The sequence below is a fragment of the Spodoptera frugiperda genome, chromosome 11 (genome assembly GCF_023101765.2).
Source record: "Spodoptera frugiperda isolate SF20-4 chromosome 11, AGI-APGP_CSIRO_Sfru_2.0, whole genome shotgun sequence".
NCBI lineage: Eukaryota > Metazoa > Arthropoda > Insecta > Lepidoptera > Noctuidae > Spodoptera > Spodoptera frugiperda.
Window position 1 is genome coordinate 1,522,511 of NC_064222.1, and position 21,784 is coordinate 1,544,294.

At 36.1% G+C, this 21,784-nt stretch overlaps 2 protein-coding genes across 9 annotated transcripts; one reads left to right on the plus strand and one right to left on the minus strand.

Moving 5' to 3' along the window:
* Positions 1 to 79: 79 nt before the first annotated feature.
* LOC118274507 (cellular tumor antigen p53-like) lies at positions 80 to 11,391 on the minus strand. The gene is made up of 8 exons (XM_035592010.2): positions 11,209 to 11,391; positions 8,376 to 8,457; positions 7,519 to 7,642; positions 6,534 to 6,632; positions 4,660 to 4,843; positions 3,983 to 4,220; positions 3,312 to 3,519; positions 80 to 2,503 (listed from the first exon to the last, which is right to left on the minus strand). The coding sequence occupies exons 2-8, from the start codon at positions 8,447 to 8,449 to the stop codon at positions 2,306 to 2,308; spliced, it is 1,125 nt and encodes a 374-aa protein (XP_035447903.1). The 5' UTR covers positions 8,450 to 8,457; positions 11,209 to 11,391; the 3' UTR covers positions 80 to 2,305.
* Positions 11,392 to 11,943: 552 nt separating this feature from the next.
* LOC118274921 (uncharacterized) lies at positions 11,944 to 21,784 on the plus strand. 8 transcript variants are annotated; one of them, XM_050697023.1, is made up of 17 exons: positions 11,944 to 12,150; positions 12,330 to 12,443; positions 12,522 to 12,743; positions 13,090 to 13,259; positions 14,168 to 14,209; positions 14,873 to 14,960; positions 15,321 to 15,383; positions 15,680 to 15,733; positions 15,846 to 15,930; positions 16,477 to 16,561; positions 17,265 to 17,461; positions 17,769 to 17,991; positions 18,177 to 18,251; positions 18,934 to 19,162; positions 19,531 to 19,707; positions 20,099 to 20,265; positions 20,538 to 21,784. In XM_050697023.1, the coding sequence occupies exons 2-16, from the start codon at positions 12,338 to 12,340 to the stop codon at positions 20,263 to 20,265; spliced, it is 1,983 nt and encodes a 660-aa protein (XP_050552980.1). In that variant the 5' UTR covers positions 11,944 to 12,150; positions 12,330 to 12,337; the 3' UTR covers positions 20,538 to 21,784. The 8 variants fall into 8 exon arrangements, with proteins under 8 accessions (XP_050552980.1, XP_050552975.1, XP_050552979.1 ...); XM_050697018.1 differs by having other exon boundaries at positions 11,944 to 12,105; XM_050697022.1 differs by having other exon boundaries at positions 11,944 to 12,105; positions 18,949 to 19,162.

The following is a 21,784-nucleotide window of genomic DNA, read 5'->3' on the forward strand; positions in this document are numbered from 1 at the left end:
TGCGAGATCAAGCTTGAGCCCTAATCTTGCGAGATTTGCATTCTACAGTAGGGTGGTATACCGTAATAAAATACACATATTTAGCTAAAGTCATTTATTAATCTTTGTATTCAATTCATTATCGTATTAAAGCCGCTAATTTAAAATGTATTAGGCGAAACAACCATAATATATTTTAAATTATATTCATGAAGAATTAAACTTAAACATTACTTTATAAAACTTAATGATAATTTGCTTAACTAAAATAATTAAAATCTTTCCTAATCGTACAACACGTATTGTACTTAAGTCACCACAGAGTATCATAGTGGAATATATTTCTAACCTAGCTGTGGTTAGGAAAAAAGGAGGTTTAATATGCTATAAAAGTATAGCACCTTTATAAAATTGCACAGATTCCAACCACCAGTGCAATATCACGTTCCATTCCAAAACATTAACATTTTAAGCATTTTTTTAACAATCACATAATACAATATAACATGGAATATATAGGTAATACTTTTATTACGTAATTTTTAAGAATAGTGTCCATTTTATTCCAAATAAGGCACTGGAAGACAATAATTTTACTGTATAATGTACTGGGATATTTAATAATCATGATACTGGAATTGTAAAGAAGCCATTTTGAAAAACAGATCAACAAAATCAAATCCTTGGTTTTCACCCAACTTTATCATTATCATCATATCAGCTACAAAACGTCCACTGCTGAACATAGGCCTCCCCCAATGACTCAGATAGGCCAGACTGTCCCAACTTATAAACATTCATAGAAAAATATAATCAATAATTATGTATCAATGTAAAATGTATCAACAATACATAAAAATAAGACACATATTGGTACAAAAACCTTACTCACTAGCTGTGACTAACATGATAATCTAAAAACAAACATGAACTTCAAAATTAAGTAGAAAAATTAATAATAAGCAATTTTTTTTTAATTTTAGCGTTTTTTTTTAAACTTATTTAACAATATTACACAAAGTACAGTCCGCGACATAAATAAGTGTGCAATGTTTAAAAAAAGAATTGAATTTTAAAATTGACAGATGTTTTTGCAGAATTCATTTATATCGCGGACTTAAAAAACAATTAAAAACGTTAAAATTTGTATTAATTTTGTTGCGATACTATTAAGTCCACCACCAATTTGAAATACAATATTATATCAGTCTTATTTATAGCCAATGAATGTACTATTTTTGTTTTTTTATTACATTTTAATCATTTTTCAATTTTTATCTTATTTTTGAGTATTTGTATGTCAATGGAATTCACATAAAAGTAATTATTTTAGGTCTATTGTTAATATGAAATGTATGAAAGAGCTTCCTAAGTAAGTAGTAAGTACTTAAAATTGTTTCGGTGATATTTTCTACCACATTTCGAGTTCAACTCACAATGGGCAATAATGGCAGAATATTAAAAATGTCTAGCAAACCAGAAGGTTGATCGTGATCAAATGACGTCACGATTTTTTTTTCGGTGGGCAGCCAAACGGAGGTACAGTCAGCGACACAAGTATGTTAACATCAAATGTATTAGAAACTTGCAAAAATAAGTATTTAAAAGAGATAATTCACTTTTGTCATGCGACTGTACCCAATATTTTAAAACTCATGGTTTGTGCGTAATCTCAACTTCCTACATCTGTTAAATTGGAGAGAATTAAAATAACGGGCAAATACTCAAACTTCACTAGACATAGTGATGATGACATTGTTGTTGCCTTTTAACACAATAAAGATAGCATAGAACTGAGTGGAGTTTGAGTATTCGGCCGTATATTTAAGCTGAACTGTGTAAGTAATCTCAATGGTTGTATTGTCTAACACTTATAAATACGTCACTAGAGGGGTGGGACCAAACTGTTGTATATTTTTTTCAGGTAACTTCAAAGTGCCAGTATTAAAAAACTCAGTTATTATAATTTTGCTGTGAGTTTTCAATTGATATTAAGAGCGGACTGACTTGCCTTTGGTAAATATTTTATTGGTCAATGGACCATATGTTTTCTTATTTATATTAATAGCGACAAGAAAACTCACAATATTATTCCGAACCAAGAAACGACAGAACTACAACAATAGTATCTATTTCAAATGCATTGTAAATATTATCAAAATGCGACTGGCACCAATTAACGTAGCCTAACTGTACTTGAGAAACATCATGATTACATTTAAAATGAAATGTCAAAAACACTTGGAATCGAAAATACAAACATAATAATAATACAATCTAACTTAGATCACTAAATAAGAACAACTTACTGGTTATAAGGTACAAATTACTGTGACAACGGCGGCGGCGGCGGTGTTTTTAGATTTTCGATCTTCTGTATGGCGTTTTTAAGGTTGACAATGCGTTGTGCGTATTGCGCTGTGACGTCTGGCTCGTTCTTCTTCCGGCATTCGACTGCGAGCTCCATCATTTCCAGCATAGTTTTGAGGCCGCATAGTGCAGCTCGGGACCCGACGATTTCCAACTGCAATTCGGAAAACCATCATCATCAAAAGCCCTTAACGAGAGGGATTTTAAATTTCTTGACAAGTGGGTTGGCCACTTTAAAAGGATAGGTTTTGGGCGTCGTACCTCACGACAACGATAAGAAATTTTTTGATGCTTTATTTTAGTTATTTTTAATATTTATTCTTATTTCAGCCCAGTAAAAATAGACGAAATTAAATCGCAATCTAGACATAATTCGCATAGAGCTGAATATTGGTGTAAACGTTAAGTAAATCATTATAAATAAAATGTAGAAAATCCCCATCGATCCCATTTTTCCCGCGTCAAAAACACGTTTTTCCCCAACTTTTAACGTCTATGGCAATTTTCAGCTCTACGCAAATTATGTCAAGGTCAAATATTTATCTTGACCTGAATATATTATAAATTAGCCCAATTTATAATATATTTTAGTTGTAGTTGTAAATATTATTATTTGTACTACTGTAATTTCAGTATTAGGGGCCATCCATAAATTACGTCACATGAATTTCATGATTTTTGACCCCCTCCCCCGTCCTTGTCACAGTTGGTCACATTTGTGAGACCCTAGTGTGACGTCACATTTTATAATTTTACATCTAGATTTTTTTGAGTTTTTAGATAATAGTTTCAAGTTCGTGTTTTAACAGTTAGATTATAATAATTGAAATGTGACGTCACAAAATTTTAGACCCCTCCCGCCCCCTTGTCACATAAAGTCACACTTCGTCGACCCCCTTCCCCCCTTAACGTGTGACGTAATTAATGACGTAATTACTATAAACTTATTACAAACAACTTACCGGAGGCAGCTTGTAGACTTTATCGTCGAACTCCATCAGGTTGTTCTCGACCTTGATCTTCTTGGTCTTGGGCGGGTCGATCTGGTTGGACGGGATGCGCTTCTTGCCGGTCTTGTAGACGCCCTCGGCCGTCTCGTCCTTCACCATGTCTCGGCGAGGACAGGCACACACCCTGGCACCCACCTTCTGACGACCGTAGACTTTTCCACTGGAGAAAATTTGGGAATTGGATGTGATGTGAATCTTTCATATCTCATATGGCGCTAAAATTAATATTACTTTGATAGACGCGGCTGTCTTCGTTGGATGTACAGTAATGTGTCTAAACACTAACTGCTGCACAGTTTTAATGAAATTTCGATTATATATTATAATTATGCAAAATATAAGATTTCTGTAGCGCTAGTATACATTAAGGTCTGTTGGAGTTTCTTGCTCTTTCTTCTCCATACAAGATATGCTTTGAAACGAGCACCTAGCTTCGATGACAGATGGACAATTCAAATTGACGTTTCAAAAGTGCCTAATTAAGAATTAATTGAAATGCTTTGAGTTTGAAATTGGTCCAAAGTATATTAAATTATTTACCATTATCTGTAACACTCGTGTTATCTTATGAGTATGAGCAAAAATAAAAACTAAAGAACTGTAGAGTTGAAAGAAACACATACGTCTTATCTTCCAAGGTGAAGATGATGGCAATGGCTCGCCTGTTGATGCCGGTGGTGCAGGAGTTCTTGCAGGAGAACTGGTAGGCGTGCGTGCAGGGCTCCGGCCCGGTCCTGTCGAACTGCACCAGCACCGAGTACCACGAGTCCGCCATGTCCACGTTCCCGCAGTAGTACACACCCTGGGTGCCGATTTCTCGGGACGAATGGAGGACATTCTTCGCTATCTCCGCTTGCATACCTAAAAGGATTTTTTGTTGTATAATTGAAAATCGAAAATACATAGTGTAAGGCTCTAACAGCGGAAATTAATAAAATCAATCCTAATCCAAAATCGATCTTGGGTTTGACAGAAACCCGAAATATATAAAAAAATAGATTTTAATTCACAGATTTCGAATTGTGATTGGTTATTAATTTCGGTCGTAAATCATCAGTACACTAATACGAGTTTGCTTTACGTTTAATTAACGAATCGAAAGCGCGTTCGGCGCTCTGATTTGCCGGTCCGAATGAACCAACCAATCAGAGCGCCAAACGCGGTCTCGATTCAGTTTTGTTACACGAAAACTCGTAAGTATACAAATCAGTTATCAACGACCTTTATTCTAAAATGTTAACCATAAATAAGGTATTTTAATAAAAAAAAATCACGTAACCACAAAAATTGTTGTACTCACCGGCTGTAGAACTCTCATGGTAGTGTTGAACACACCTCTCGACTCGTTTCTCCGCCTGTGTCTCGTCGGAGAACACAACGGTGGCCCTCACGAACATTTGCGGGGCAATAATGTAGTCCCAGTTGAACTGGATGCTGAAGTTACACTTTCTGTCTACGTAGATACGGTTGAGACGGTGGGAGTACTGGGGACAAAAAATAAATTCTTAGAAAAAGAGCGATCGTTGTTTGTGAGAGTATTTATAATAATATGAATTTATATTATATACGTTTGTTGTTTATGTATTGTTCCCAAACCCTGAACAATTTGAAAATCACACAAATCCCTAATATAATTCTAAGTGTTTTTTTTTTGAGGGGTGATAATCATCCTATAACTCCTCCTGGCTTAGACGAGGCGCATAATGCTCGCGTTGTGTGAGTGACGTCACCGGAGGCGCAATTACCCTCTTCCCAATCCCCGATTCCCCAAAAACCCTTAAATTCCTAATCTCCAAAAGGCCAGCAACGCACTTGTACCGCCTCTAGTGTTTCAATTGTTCATGGGCGGCGGCGATTGCTTACCAACAGGTGATCCGACTGGTCGTTTACCGGTTTAACCATTAAAAAAAAAACCAAAATCACAGAAATTTTATATCCTTAGTTGATATTTTTGCAACAAGATTACAAGACCTTATGTAGCGTATTCTCACCACGTCATTAGCAGAGGCCCTAAAGAGACACGTGTCTTTATCGGACATAACGCATTTTGAAAGATAACAATAAAGAAACGATGAAAACATTTGGAATAATTAGACGGAGGTATGAATAAAATAAATAAACACAGCAATTATTTTATCTCTGATAAATTGTTATCTGGCCCGTGTAATGTGTTTCCCCGAGCAGTTAGTTGTCCACAGATTACATTACACGACATAACTGATGACAAAGTTACCTACACGCACTTTACACCAGCTATGTAAGTCTGAAAAATAATATGCTGAAAGCCGCATCAAAATCGGTTTAGCCAAATGCGATATAATCACGCACAAACATACATACATAAAACTGGGAACCACCGTCCTTTTCTAGAAGTCGGTTAGAAATTTAAACAATTCTTGAATTTACCTAAGACCAGGCAAAACAATTAAAATTTTTATTAACTTCTAGATGAGAATTTTCAAACATTTTGTTCGTCGAACTCCAATGTCTGGTAAACATGAGTCGATAGACTAACAGTTACTAATCGAAAGTAAAATGAGGACAGTCTGAGAACTTAGAATTTTCCAATTGAAAAACCCAATATGTAATCTAGACGACCTGAGGTCGTAACCTCGGTAACACCCTATCAGACCAGATTAGATAAGTATGATAACAAACTGTTATTTATAAAAATTTCGAACCGTGGACTGTAATATGCAGAACTAGTTTAATGAATGTAGATGAAGTGAAAGAGGATTTTCACCCCAAACGGGTGAAAATCATCCAATGGCTTCTCCCGCGATAGGTGAGGCGAGAGGAACCACGTTTAACTGTAACTGGGTGTGTCTGCCTACCACAATGAGAGACTGGCGCGATGAAAGAGGCATATAAAAAGATAAAACGTAAAAGCATGAATAGTATGTTAATAAACAGGTACATCATGTTAAATACTCATTTTTAAAAAGTACTATGTCACTGTATATCATATGTATAATGGGCTCAATTACCCCCCTTTCCAATCTTCCCGATCCCCGATTCCCCAACAACCCTCAAATTCCTAACCCCCAAAAGGCCGGCAACGCACTTGCAACGCCTCTGGTGTTTCAAGTGTCCATGGGCGGTGGCGAATGCTTACCATCAGGCGATCCGTCTGCTCGTTTACCAGATTATGCCATAAAAAAAATCATAACTTACCAAGAAGGTTTTCTTATGGACATCCTTGCTGTTGACTTCCAGTGTGAAGTTGAGATTCCCGGCGAAGGGAAAGTGCGGTGGTCGGCCTTGCGGCGAGAACTGGACAAAAGTAAACCATACATGAACACTGACACATACACTTTACACACATACGTCCTGTAAATGGGGAGAAATATAACTTTTATTGTGTTTGTACATTCATAATCTATCTTCTCACGAGGTGAACCGACTGTCACAGCATAAATTAAAATTGATTAATCAAAAAAAAAAATTTTTTTTTGTAACCTTTCCCCACACTAGGATTTTCTACTGTGTCGTTAGTTCGTTTACAAACAAACAAGTTCACATACACATCACACCCAGATAGAAAACAACAATTTGTAGATCACATAAAGAGTTGCTCCGTGCGGGAATCGAACCCGCTACACGTTGTGTAGCAGCTGGTTGCCCAGCCATCGCATCAACCGTACAGTCAAAATGAAACGGTCATTCACAGAAGTTCTGGTTGTGTCCACATAATGCCTATTAATTTTTTAAGGACAAGAATATCATAATCTCTGTCCTTTAACTCTAACATCGTCTTAGGCCTGTTTCCGTCCACAACTGGGCATGGGGCAGGGCTCTTCATCAGCTGTTTGCTGTTCTACATAACATTGAATAATAACAGAAAATATTAGTAATACAATATAGGGTACTTCAAGGAAGTAAATAGGTTTCTTAATGCCTTATTCGCACTACGCTAGTATTTTAGTCGAGTATCGAGTATTTAGTAGTTCTATCTCGCTTCTGTCCTAAAATCGAAGCCAGAGACAGCTACTAAATACTCGCTACTTGACTAAAATACTAGCGTAGTGCGAATAAGGCATAAGGGTCGGCAAAGCGCATGTAACGCCCCAAGTGTTGCAAGCGTTCATAGGCCACGGTCACCACTTACCACCAGGTAGGCCACGTGGCATAAAAAAAATAATGTAATAAAATGACTTACAGGGAATTCGACAATTGATGCGGATGCAATATCCATGGTCTCCGAACCTGGTGACTGCGGGTAGCCCGCCTGGTGAACGATATCACTCAAGTCGATATTAGATGTCTCTATATTTTCCATATTCCTGAAAGTAAGAATATTTTTTTTTTAGCTACACTTGTCAGGTAGTTAGTATTGCTATTATGGCTGATTGTGTCATGAGCTTGGTTGTAGAGTCAAGGTGTATTGGGCTGTAATGAAGAAAATCGGAGGCCCAATTCCCCCCTTCCTAATACCGGATGCCCAATTCCCCCCTTCCCAATACGGGAGGCCCAATTTCCCCCCCTTCCGATTCCCGAACAACAACCCTTAAATTCCTAATTCCCAAAAAGCCGGCAACGCACTTGTAACGCCTCTGGCTCTGGTGTTTCAAGTGTCCATGGGCGGCGGCGATTGCTTACCATCAATAATATCAGGTAATAGGTCTGCTCGATTATAGGCGTGTTTAATACAAAAAAAAAAACATCGCACGTCTCCCTAAGGATGTTTTGTGAGTGGCTCCGGAGCAGGTCTACTAAGAAGGCTTGGTGCACCTTAGATGTTTTGAGGATGGCTCTCTCCCAAACTTCCTAGTCTTTTATCTCCAAACAGCTAGGCGTCTTATAAAGGTTTACCCCCGTCATCAAAAAAAGTGTTCAGCTAAGTGTTTTTTTTTTAATTTAAGTAGCATCAAAACATCTGCAATATCTTCCAGTTAATGCAAATGAAATTGGCTTCTATTCCATATGGCTATAGGGCACATAATACATGAATAGTGTGCATTTCTGACTGTCTTCTAGGAAGATATGGTGCAATTTTTATTAATTAAAAATACTTACAGCATCAAATCCGGATCAGTGAAGATTTGGAAATCCGATGCCAGTTCTTCATATGGCATATCATGATGCTCCATGATTATATCTGGAACAAACATAAATACATTAAAAAACTTTCTCTTTTTATCTAAATAAAATATAATAAATAAATAAATATACCAGTGACATAAAATATGGGTTGCGGGACAGTTTTCCAATATCAAAATATGAAAACTTATTCATCCTTCATAACACACCATAATTACAACAATTATGCTAAAGATAAAAATAAAAAAAGCCTAAGTAGTTACACTACTCATTTTGCAAAAAAAAATATTTTTTAAAAGAGGTCAAATGTATCTTATTAATTTGCCATAAGTACATCTTTTTCCTCCATTTGCCAATCAGATATTATTACGTCATCACATTCTCTACAGTCTTCTATTCTAATGAATTATTAATTCATTTTAGTTTTTTTTAATTGTCAAGAAACAAAACGAAACCTTACTTTATAACATACCTAATTCACTAATGATGCAATAATCTTTTGGGATTTCCAATAAAGTAACTAAGACTACCTAGTAGGTTCGTATTTCCATTCCATAGGTTTTATCATTTGAATAGTAATAAATGTTGACTGACGACTGTTGATGAGACAAAAGAGGTATGTAAGAATCATAGCAATCTGCGTTCTATAGTCTCTGCCTACTCCTATGGGAGATAGGCGTGAGATTATGTATGTATGAACTAATAACTGTGGCAAAAAGGGAAGATTTCACTGTACAGTGTAGTCAGTAAAATCTTTCCTTGCAACCAAATGATTCCATTGAACAGACTTGAGATTCTGTCCTTTGGAACCATTTGATTTTATAAATTCCTTTATGATCTATACAGGGAATGGCATCACTATATCACTGAACAACAATAAAATGATATTATCTAGTGCAAAAAGCATGTTTGAAAAATTCCTAATGAAACGAGACTTACATGCAAGAAACCTTATGTTCCAATAAAGTAGAATGTAGAAATCCACTATAAAATAGTTGATATCATTCATAAAAGGTTCAATAATTATTGATATTTGTATACCTACAACTGAATGGTGGCTATTATTAGTATTGACATCATATTCATGTAATACAAGCTCTTATCTTATGACCATCAGGTAAATAGAGCCCTTATGTATTCAGTTGAAGTGCCATTTCTTTAAAAATCAATTTAATCAGATACAAAATTTCATTGTTGTTGCTAGACTAGATAATATTATATTAAAATATCAAGATACTGGATTAATTATGTAATTACTGGAGGCCCAATTACCCCCTTCCCAATCCCTAATTCCCTAACAACCCTTAAATTGTTAGGCCAGTAACACCCTTGTTACACCTCTGGTATTTCGGTTGTCCACATTTAGTGATTGATTACTATCAGGTGAATCATCTGCTAGTTTAGAGCCCATCCATAAATTACGTCACACAAATTTCATGATTTTTGACCCCCCCCCCCCCTCGTCGTCGTCACAATTGGTCACATTTCTGAGACCACCTTCTCCCTAGTGTGACGTCACATTTTATTGTTACAGCAGTTCCGAAATTAGTTTTATTTCAATTAAAAATATTTTCTAGTAAAATTAACATAAGATAACAGTTAGATTATAATAACTGAAGTGTGACGTCACAACCCCTCTACCCCTTCCTCCCCTTAACGTGTGACGTAATTAATGTATGGCTCCTTACCCCTTATACCATAAAACAATTCTTTATGAAATATTTTGCTTCATCAAATACCTAACGAAAGTCTAAACATTAATTTAATTTCATTATAGACCAAAGAGGTACTTTTGTTAAACACAGTAAGGATGGTATTGGTTCCTTCTACACATTACTTTTATACAAACATGGCGGAATCGTTGGTAGATATTGTAACTGGATGAAAGACACTGAGACAGTTGTCAAAGCAGGAGATGTATTTAATGGCTCCACAAATGCCTATTACTCTCCACAAACCATCTGAACCTGTCTCGAATGGCCGATGGCAGATAAAAAGCAGAGAATAAAAGAAATTAAAGAACAACACACATATTAACATTGAAAAGATTACCTCATTGGTTTTGCCAATCACAGTCAGTATAGATCACATTAGATATTCATTTAAACAGTAATATACAAGAATACTACCATATAAAAATATAGTTAGATAATAAAATAATATTCTGACATCATACTACAAGTCTGAGAAATAGCAAAACTATTAACTATAACACAGTAAGCCTAGCTACCAACATAGATGATCATTGGTAGTCTGATAACAGACTTCCAATGTCAAAAAAGTCTTGCCAAAACTTTTTTAATGTAGAAGTTTGTTAATATTAAGTAGTTTTCAATTAAATTGACTTGTTTAAATGTCTTTATTATGGTGAATAACTTGTTGAATGATATGTTAGGTAGTCAAACTTTGCCAATAAATAGGAAAGTTTACTTGTATGTATTGTAACCTATACAAGTTGTTTCTAACTTTTAAAGAGTTATTAAGCACTTAAATTGGGCTTGTTTTGTATTAGAATTGAGTTTTAGCAAACTTGAAAATGTTTGGAACAAAATGAGTTTCCTTTTCCAATCCTAGATGTGGTAGTTTCCGTATAACTTTAGATACGCCGAATACTTTATAATATAAAACTTTGAAAATCATACAAAAATACAAATTAAGGTATCGTATCGATGTCTGAAGACTTTGTTACGTCTTTTCAAAATTAGATAACATTATCAAACGTAATACCAACCCCCGTTCATAAAAACTGCGAATAACAAACTTTTTAGCAAGAAATTGTGGTGAAATTTTGCAAGGGTTTAAAACTTACCTCAATGTAAAAAACTCACTAAAAACTTAAAAAATAATATCACTTATAATGTTTTTCTTAGGTTAAACACAATGCAACGCTACATTAAATTGAAAAAAGTTCAAAAACAACTTAAACAACGCGAAATGCGCGAGTGCACTCCATTAAACGCTGTTGGGACTTGGGAACTTGGAATGTTGGAAATATCAGCGCGGGCTGCCATAATATTTGACAAGAATTTCTACTTTAAGATATTAAAATAAAAATAATTATAAGCTTTTTAAAATTTGATGCAAATCAATCATTAGAAAGTATTTATGACATATAACCGCTGAATAAAATAACAAAAAACAAAACAATTTTTAAATCAAAAATATTTCGCGCAAAAATGAAAAATAAATAAAACAGAAGGATTCGTGTTTTATGGCAATATATTTTAAATTATTTTTTTAATTTAGTATTACCAGTTTAAAAATTTAATTTCCATTTAATTTTCTGGTTGTGCGTTCCAAACAGCAAATTGAGATTGTTTGGATTTTAAGCATGACAATTGATAATTTTCTTTTGAAATTCATATTTTATTGAGCCATTGCGTTAGAATAAAGTTTTGAGTAAAAACATTGTTCAAACTGTTCAATTTTTCAGCAATTATTTACAAATTTCATGGTAAATAAAGAAATAAGAATCAATTTAAAATTTTGGAGATCGCGTCATGCATGAAGACAAAAAAGACAAATTGCCACAACAAAAAATACGAAAGAATGAGAAAAAAAATACTCGAACTCCGCTTCACTTGTGTTTTTTTTCTAATTTTACTGTCATTAGGCCGATAATTTGATGCATATTTTGTATGCAACAGTTATTTTGACTTGTTAAAGTGCTCTATTATGTACCAAATCATCGCGGGGAATGCTCTAAGTGCGTCTATAAACTAAAATCAATAACAATCATTGACCAACAAAGGTACGCTTGTGTTTGCTTTTGCTGGGCATATAACCTGTGTTTTGTGCTGGCGTCCGGTTGGCGTCCGTCACAATTAACGCGAGAATGTTTAATATGCGTTGTGTTGTTGCGATATTAGTGAAGAAATGAGTTTTATTGTGAACGCGTACAGTGGTATTGAAAGAGGTTTTTGTTTTTAGTTACCAAGATGAATTATGAAGCCGAAAGAGCCATGAATCAGAAGCGATTGCGAATGGAGGGCGAACCGGGCCATGGAGTGGTCCAGGGAAATGGTTTGCCGCTAAATTATATAGGTGAGTGAACTTTGAGCGCGAAACATATATCTTATTGGTTATATTTCGGAAGTATTGACGTTGTTTTCGTGATTATAGATAATGGTCACCAAATACCGTATCAACCGTATGCTGGTGCATACAACACTCATTATCCACCGCCGGAGGCGTTTTCGCCCTACGGGCCGCCGCCGCCGGGGGGCTATGCCCCGCAGAACTTGTCGTACGCGCCTCCTGCGCACCAGAACTACCCGCATCACCAGAGTTTCCCGCCACAACAGCCGCCGCAAGCACAGCTACACATGCCACAGTCCCATATGGGTAAGTTTACAATACAATTTTCAATAATATTTTCTAGAAAAAATAAAAATATAACCAAACATTTGCCTTGTAGTAGAAAATAGATTTTGGGTCATAGTAAATAGAGACCAATTTTCTATGGTAATGAACTTTGACAGATTTTAAAGATTGTTGACATTTTTTTTATCAATGGGTTGGTAGTAAAAGTTTTCCTCAAGTTGTGTGTGTGAGTTAGGAACACTGCAAATATTGAATAACCTGTTTTCTCTCTGTTAATGTCTTACAACTTGAAGCTATACTAAGTAAAGATCTTTTTTATATTTGTGAGTATGTAGTTGTGTGTTGTGAGTTGACTGCAATGTGTTAGTTCAAGGCTATGGAGACGTGGGTGTGCACAAGCCTGCCTGGCCGCCCCAACCACACCTGTTACCCCCACTGGACACTCAGAAGCCCCTGGATGTGAAGCAGCTGAAATCAGAGATTAAACTGGAACCAACTGATGCTCAGAAACGACCACACCCTGAGAATGAGATGCTGGTAAGTGTTTCTAACCAGAAATAGGGGCTTTTCTCTTCATATAAAAATAACAAAAGTAATTTTTGGGTTTATAATTATTGCATAAATGCTTTTAAATGACTAAAGTAGTTGTGTCTAATATTGTTTTTCATTTTAATTAGTTTCTTTTTAATAATAACTTGGTATTTTGATTCAGTACTAATAAATGGTGACTTTATTAGTTTAAAATTAACTTTATCAATGTTTTGCTTACTAAATAATTTTCTTTGATAACTTTCTTATGCCAATACTTTTTATATTTCATTGTGGATTGTGTATGCTTTTATTCTTTTTGAGATTATTAATAACAGGGATGATTGCAAAGTCAAAAATAAGTTATTTGTAACTTGATTTATACTTATTTAAATCTACTTAGAAACTAATATGGATTGTTTTTAAATGAGTTTAGTATTAGACTTTTGATGAACTATAAAATATTATTTTAAGTTTCTTTTTTGTTTATCTTGATTTATGCAAAAATAAAGTGATTGTATATGGCTATGGGTTCACCCCATATGACATTGGTGTTGGACATATTTAATGAAAAGTTTCGATATGGACATGTAACTAGATGTCCAACTGATAGATAGACATTTTTAATATTATTATATTGGCTCTTTCATTCAAAAGTGCCTTCAAGTAGTTAGTATATTCGGGATAAAAAAATTGAGTTTAACTTTGAAAAAGGCAAATAATAGAAATGCTGGTATTATGTGCACCTAAACATAAACAAATAATACAGATGCACATATAATGTGCTCCTATATATTTTGACTCGTTTCTTTGCAATCTTTCCTATATTCTTGTTGTTTAGAAGTATATTGTTGTGTTATGTACTTTGTATGTGTATGTGCTATAATAACATGTGTTTGTATGTGTTCAATCTACAGGCGAGGCAGAGAGAGTACAATGTCCACATACCCAGTACCTTGGTTAATATTTAAATATAATACTTTTTACTTAGAAACATACAATGGAGCCTTTTTGTCGATGTTATTGTTTTGAGAGAATTTTAAGTAATTGCATGTATGGCAGCTTAGTGAGAGGTCTTGGTTTCGATTCCCAAGCCCGAAATATACACTGATGGTAAACAGGGACTACAGAAAATGTAGAAATACATATTTATGTAGTATGAGATGATGAAACATCATAGTAAGATCTAATAAGAAGATCAGATACTTTGTCTTTGTCTTTTCCTAATTAGTTTTTGGCAATGAGTCTTAACTAGATTTGAATCAATGTTAGTATTTTACATACCTATATTTTGTTCAATATTTTTTAACAATACTGAACCAGTGCTTATACAAATACACTTCTATAAGTAATCCTAAACTAAAATATGCAGCTTAACATCTAAAGAACAAAGAAAGAAATTAATAAAAAATATGGTTTAAAATAATTGCCATAAAGTTAAAAATGGTACAAATATACACTTTCCACAACCACTTAAACATATTTTAATAAGGTTCATAATCGAAAATCATCTAAAACTACTAAATTATTTAGTTTGTCACAAAAAAGGTTCCACTGTACAGAATAATAGAGCTGAGTTTTGTTTGAATACAATTATTTATATTTATAATGTGTTGTTCCAGGGTGGTGACTTAGACCAGCCTAAAATTAAGATAAAGACGGATATATTCAAGCCGGATGATTTAGCACACAGACAGGATAAGCCTATTGGTATGTATTTTTGATATTATGCCTTTTTCTTATGGAGTTTGGTGTAGACGGATCACCTGATAGTAAGCAATCACTGCCACCCATGGACACCCGAAACACCAGAGGTTTTGCAAGTGCTTTGCCGGCCTTTTGGGGTTAGGAATCGGGGATTGAGGGGGGTAACTGGGCCTCTTGTATGAGTTAGGTTCAGTCATACAACGAAATATAACGCAAGCGTTGTTTGACGTCGGTTTTCTGTGAGGCCGTGGTATCGCTCCGTCGAGCTGGCCTATTCGTGCCGAGCATAACTCTCTTACACTTAAATTGAGGAGAATTGTTTAAATAAAAATATTGACAATTTGATTTCACTGTTTATTATAGATGTCGGCCAAAAATCGTTGTCTCTGGATGGATCACAGAAGCCCACTGACTTGCAAAACAAAGGTATGTAACATCTGCTATCTTTTTTCACACGGTAACATTTTCGATTTAACTAGTTCTCATCAGTTGGCGCTAGTGTCGCTATAGGTCAGTGCCCGTAATACGAGTTTACTTTACGTTTAAAGTAATCGAAACGAGACCGCGTTCGGCGCTCTGATTGGTTAGTTTATTCGAGCCGGCCAATTAGAGCACCGACCGTGCTCTCCTTACGATTATTTTAAACGTAAAGCAAACTTGTATTAAGGCTACAGATCGTCAAAATTGTTCTTCAATACATTCCTTAATTTCTCAATTTACAGATGATGGTCATCCAATCATTGGTGTTGAGAACAAGTCTATGGATAAACCAACCGGTAAGTAATACCTATTTATTCTCATTAAGTTTATTTTATAAATATGTAACAATTTTATTGTACCCATATTATCGTAATGTCATCTATCTACATAGTATTATTTATTTTATAGAGTCTTGCAAAGCTGAGGGTGCGGCTGAAGGCGGCGCTGGTGATTCACAACGAGCGGCGGAGCCCACGACTCTTAGTGACAAGAGGTAAGCCTTATTATAATTATAGTACTTTGTAAATGATCATAGGTGATTGGAACATGGCACACTTGACTAACGTAATGTTAAAGTCATAAACTGATGATAAATAATAATATGCAAACGGAGAAAACTAAGTGAATGATTCACCGAATTTTGTAAGCAAGAAATACATGGAGAATGGAGATGGAATGTTTTGTATTTTTAAACAAATTCATTGTCAGAGTAAATAAAAACACTGCCCCTATCTAGGATTTTCTCCTGTGGGTGCATTTACTAACATACAATTTCCTATGCACCCATACCCAAAACAACAATTGGTGAATCGAAGAAAGAGTTGCTCAGTACCCTTAGTATGAGTTTCTTTTACGTTTAAAGTAATCGAAACGAGAGCGCGTTCGTTGCTGTGATTGGCCGGCTTGCATAAACCAATCAATCAGACGTTCGTTTTCGTTCAACGTAAAGCAAACTACCAAGGGCACTGATTGTTCAATTAACAAAGTTGAATTTGAAATGTGAAGAGTTAAATACTAGATATTTAATTAATTGTTACAGTGAAGAGGATCGGAAACCGTTCAGCAGTCCAGAGCTCCCGAAGTCAGGCGCTATACCCGGCAAGGTGCCGACTCCAGGCAGCGAGGTACATTAGTTTTAGACACATTCTATTTATTTTGATATTTCACTCTCACCTGCTTTTTCATGTCATCTCATTTTGGTGTCCACGGGAGTTACGCCCGAATACTCAAATGCTACTCAATTTTAAGTTGTACTTAAATATCGTGCTATCTCTGTCATTTTATAAAGAACTGATAGTGACAGAACTAAACTTGAGAGCGTCTTAAAATTGAGTAGCGTTTGAGTATTCGGGCATTAGAGTCTCATTACATCTAGGATTTTATTGTAGTTTTTGTTAATTTAGTTTGAAATGTAGTTAGACTTAGATAATGTAGGTAATAATTAATTTAATTGCATGATCATTGCTCAATATTGTCTCGTTTAGATTTTTATGCATGCAATATAAAGTACAACTATCATCATATTCTTTACTGTTCGTAATGTTTAGTTATGATAGATGATAGGATTGTAGGACTATGATAGTAGTTTCTTAACTACTGTATATTTCGGGGTAGTTTACTGAAAAGTTTCAATTAGATCTACTAAGATATTTTTTTCCTATAACAATTGATAAAATATGGCTGTATATCGGCTTTTAGTGAGTATTGTTGTAGATGTAGCATACTTAGATCACAATCACCTGTGTACCAACCGATCAGTAAGTTCACCCATCGAGCGCATAGTCACTGCACCCGTTAAATCTTGAGAATAAATCGTCACTGTGGCAGCCCAAGAAGAGGGGCCGGCCCAAGGGCTCCACCAACAAGCCCAAGCCGCCGGGCGCCGCGCCCCGCGCCCCCGCCCCCGCTGCGCCCCGCGCGCCCCCGCCGCGCCCCCTGCCGCAGCCGCCGCGCCCCCGCGCCACCGGGTACCAGTACGCCATCAGACCCTTCAGGAAGGACTTCTCTGGGATACAGTTTAGAAGGTCAGTCATACTTACTGTATTTATAAAATATTATATTATCTTTATTTATTAAATGCTATTTTAATTGTTTTCTTAAAGATCTTTTTTTTCATAAGAGATTTACGATAAGCAAAAATTATACTTGTCAATCTTTAATCTAAAGTTATCAATATTAAAGTTGGAAATTCAATGTATGATTTTGTTAAGTTATACCATGTTAAGCAGGTTCTGGACTGTTATGGTTACTAAATTAGTCTATAAAAGATTTTTTCTACATATTCATTTTAGACACACACATAAAATCAACCCATATTGAACTGTTCCGCAGGCGATGGAGCGACGACTGCCTGGACTCGTCGCACATCCCCAACGAGGTGTACTTCGGCGACGTGCCGGTGTCCATGGAGGTGTTGTTCAACTACTACGACGCCAACGCCGAGCGAGAGAAGCTCGCCACGCAGGCCGCGCAGATCGCCGCGCAGAAGGCCGCCGCCGCCAAACTGGCCGCCGCCAAGTTACAGGCTAGAGGGCTCATGCCAGCGTCTACTGAGGTGAGAAAAACAAAAGATAATTGAAAATTGAAAAATAATACAACAATCAGTTTGTATTATTGTAATCACATCAGTATCTATTTAGAAGTTTTAGAGTTCATTGCCAACAGACAGAGGCAGTTACTTTAAAGATTGAAATGACCTTAATCCAAACAAAAATCTTCAATCTCAATGGTGTTCTTCAGGTAACGACAGTGGACTCTTCATCATCAGACGACTCGTCAGGTTCCTCCGGCAGCGACTCGGAAGAGAGTGACGAAGTAAGTGCTCATTACCAATCTAATGTTCCTTTTTATGATGAAGCCTAGATATGTCAGTAATATGATTACTACATACCTTAACTATATTTTAATATTTTTTTATTCGATTTCCCGAACTGTTCGCCCTCTTTTTCACCACTTATGTTAAGAGTTCCTTATAGTCTATACTTTGGTTGATCTAGGATCTCCAGAACCCAGTAGTAGTGCATTCGACGAGTAGGCGAATGTGGTCATTCATTTCATATACGAAATTCAACCACCTCCTTTTATTTCACATCTATTTATGGATCAAACAAATGATGTCACTACATATTCATAGTCATCTCATGTCATCTGTCACTTATTGTATTCGGTCTGCAGTTTTAATTAACCATTGAGAAAATACGTTATCTTTACAAAGGATGTTTAAATTTAAAGCTGCAGTGCGAATGAAATATCATAACCATTATGGTGGCAAATGTTTGTTAACCAGTACTTGATGAATTAACTGTATGTCTAGATATAAGCAACCTTATTACTAGGCTATAAAGTTAAAACTTCATTATTAAAGTAAAAAATAAGAAACTGCTAACATCAAGTACCAAGTTAATTATTTAAAAGCATTTGCCACCGTCACACGAAACGCGCCATTCATAAATCATAATTAATCGTACCGAATGAAATGATCGTCCATCACGAACAGGACACGCCACTGAAGCGCGGACCGGGCAGGCCGAAGGGGTCCAAGAACAGTCCACGAGCCCCCGGGACCCCGTCTGCAGGGGGTACGGGGTCCACGCCCAGCACGCCGGGGACTGGACGACGGGGGCGACCCCCTGTACCGCCAGAACTCCGCCAACCTGGTATCACAGACATGAAGAAGTTCTGCAAAGCTGCTGGGATAAGGTTCGACTACAAGAAGCTTGTTGAAGGTATGTTCTTGAAGTTTCTTCACACATAAATTCTAGTTTTCAAATTTTGGGTGAAAATAAAAATGTATATTTGGTAAGTTCCATGTAGAAGGTATTTGCGTCGTCCTCATTCTAACTTATGCTATTTTAACAAATGAAAATGAATACTCTCAAGACATACGATTGAGTTTCAGTCAAAATGAAACAAATGATTTTTATTATTATTTAAAACTCTTGATCACTGTCGACCGATCTCTCGATTTCTCGATCGACGCGACAAAATAGACTGAAACTCGGGAGATAATGATTCGAAATCTCAAAGCTACCATATTTCGTTAAAGCAATACAATAACCTTGTCCTATATCTCCAAATATCCTTCTCATTTCAGGTTGTACGAAAAACAAAGAGCGTGTACAGAAGATGCTGGACCTGCTGACGGCGGCCGGGCTCGAAGGTAAGCCCACGCTGGAGAAGTGCCAGGCGCTGAAGAAGGCCAAGATCGAGAAGAAGGAACAGGAGAAACAAGCCAAGAAGGAGGCTAAAGTTAAGCACAAAGAAGTTGTTTGTGAGTATATTACTTGTGTCTCTATATTTGTCGAGTATATCTATCTAGTCAATAAGTTACTAAGGTGTACTAAGGGAAGAATTTGTCAGTGTTAAATTATAAATATTGTTTTGGAATGAGTTACTTGAGTGATCAGCCATCAAGTTTTGATGGTATAAGAAAAAAAAACATAACTATATCTAGCATCCTTGGTAAATAGATCATAACACTCTTAAAGTTAAGAAGTAGAAGAAGTAGGCAACTTTTCACCATTTATTTTATAAATCTCATGTAATAGTGGTTGAGGCTATTGCCATATACTGCCTGCCTGCTCCTGAGTTTGCGATTTCCTGGTGGATTTTCCTTACCTTGATGAGTTTTAATTACGGTATGGTGGTGTGTTATCTTACAGCGGAGAAGGAGGGCGGAGTGTCACGGCGCATGACGCGTGGCGCGACAGGCGTGAAGCCACGCCAGCGTATCGTGATCTCCTCAGACGAAGAGGACGACACGCCCGCTGCAAGACGCACTCTCTCCAAGCTGCGCTCCTCGCTCAATGACGACTCCGACTCGGACTAGGTAACGTATAAATAAACACTATTTTCATTGGTAATTCAGGCAAATGTAGGAACTAGTCAGGTTCAGTCTCCTCAACTACTCAAGTAATGAGAAAGAAATATGTTTTTATTCATAGTCTCTGAAAGAAAATCTTAGTTACATTTTATGTAGTAAAGATTTTAGTTGCGCAAATTGCGCAAAGTCTACAAAAGCTTGCGCAAGTATTATAATATTTGCGCATACATCAAATACTCGTGGAAACTTTTTGTTAAACATCTTTTTATTTGTTCCAGGTAAAACTGAATTTCCCTGCCTGATAAGAGTACGCAATAGACAGTACAATGGATACAATACTTGTAGCGGGCAGTGAAACAAGTGGCCTCTAGAAAGTGCTTCGACGGAGGTCCGCCTTGTACCGCAGTAGTCGGTATGCGTTACTTCCTACTAAACTTAGTGTTTGCGTCGATATTAGTATGTGGTGTTAGTTGAAAATATGGCGGCGCGACGGGACGGGTGACTGAAGAAAGGGACGAACGAGCAGTTGACACGACGGTGGTACACACAATCTACTTAATTACGATATACTAGAATGTTCTACGCCACTGTTTTATACCATACAGACGGAGATTCCTTATTTCGCAATACTTTTAAGACAATATTATAGATTCCTTCACACAATGTCTCGAGACATCGCGTCGTCAATATAATCTTGTTTCTAGTTAGCAATTTAAAAAGTTTTGTGCAATGAAAGAGTAGCCAATAATAAGTTCCAGTCAATGACAATAGACAACTGCATAGTTTATGGTGACTAGAGGTAGGGTAGCGATAGATCCAATATTACATTATACACATATTCTAAGATGAATCTTTAATTTCATTGGATGTGTTACATTGTGTATCCTTCCAATATGGGCCTAATAAAGAGATTAGAATAAATGTTTTTCTATGATAAGTACAACGGGACATGTACTAAGTTAGATTATGTTCAAGCGAGTTACGTCCTTAAGTCCGCCATGTATGCAACTCTTGCCTAAGGGCTCCGGTAGGGCTCGAAACTTGTCGAGCGGTCGCTCGTAATAATCGTAATACGATACGTGCTAACCGTGTGAACATTATCTACTCGAGTATAATGGTTGTGTTTTTCTATTATTGAAGATTAGATGCGATGTTTTGTCTATTATTTTTGATAGACATATCATAGCTATTTCTTTCTTCATCAGAGTTCTTTTTTTATATTTTTCATGTAGATATTTCTATGTTGAGTTTATGAGTTCTTACTCCGTTAATGTTCTTTGTTTAAGTTTATTAAAGGAACTTCTTAGAATATGGGTGTTAGTGGCGAACAAAGCTTAGTTTCAAATTTCCGGAGGCAAATTGATATTGTAAAGAACCATTTACTAGATACAGTACAAGAAAATGTTTCAGAAGAAAATCTAAATCATTGTTGGCATTGATTTTAGTTCTATATTCTTTGAAATAGGAGTGGAGTAGACATACTAAATGTATATAGATAAATATTTCTTTTATTTTTAAGGTCGCT

Bases quoted from the DNA above. Each gene is read 5' to 3' on its own strand.
- LOC118274507 (XM_035592010.2), bottom strand. From the start codon at position 8,449: ATGGAGCATCATGATATGCCATATGAAGAACTGGCATCGGATTTCCAA. The intron at 7,643-8,375 runs GTAAGTATTTTT...TCTTACTTTCAG, and splicing joins ACTGATCCGGATTTGATGCT to GAATATGGAAAATATAGAGA. The intron at 4,844-6,533 runs GTAAGTTATGAT...TTTTGTCCCCAG, and splicing joins TCCATAAGAAAACCTTCTTG to TACTCCCACCGTCTCAACCG.
- LOC118274921 (XM_050697018.1), top strand. From the start codon at position 12,075: ATGTACCAAATCATCGCGGGGAATGCTCTAA. The intron at 12,744-13,089 runs GTAAGTTTACAA...GCAATGTGTTAG, and splicing joins CATGCCACAGTCCCATATGG to TTCAAGGCTATGGAGACGTG. The intron at 14,210-14,872 runs GTTAATATTTAA...GTGTTGTTCCAG, and splicing joins TCCACATACCCAGTACCTTG to GGTGGTGACTTAGACCAGCC.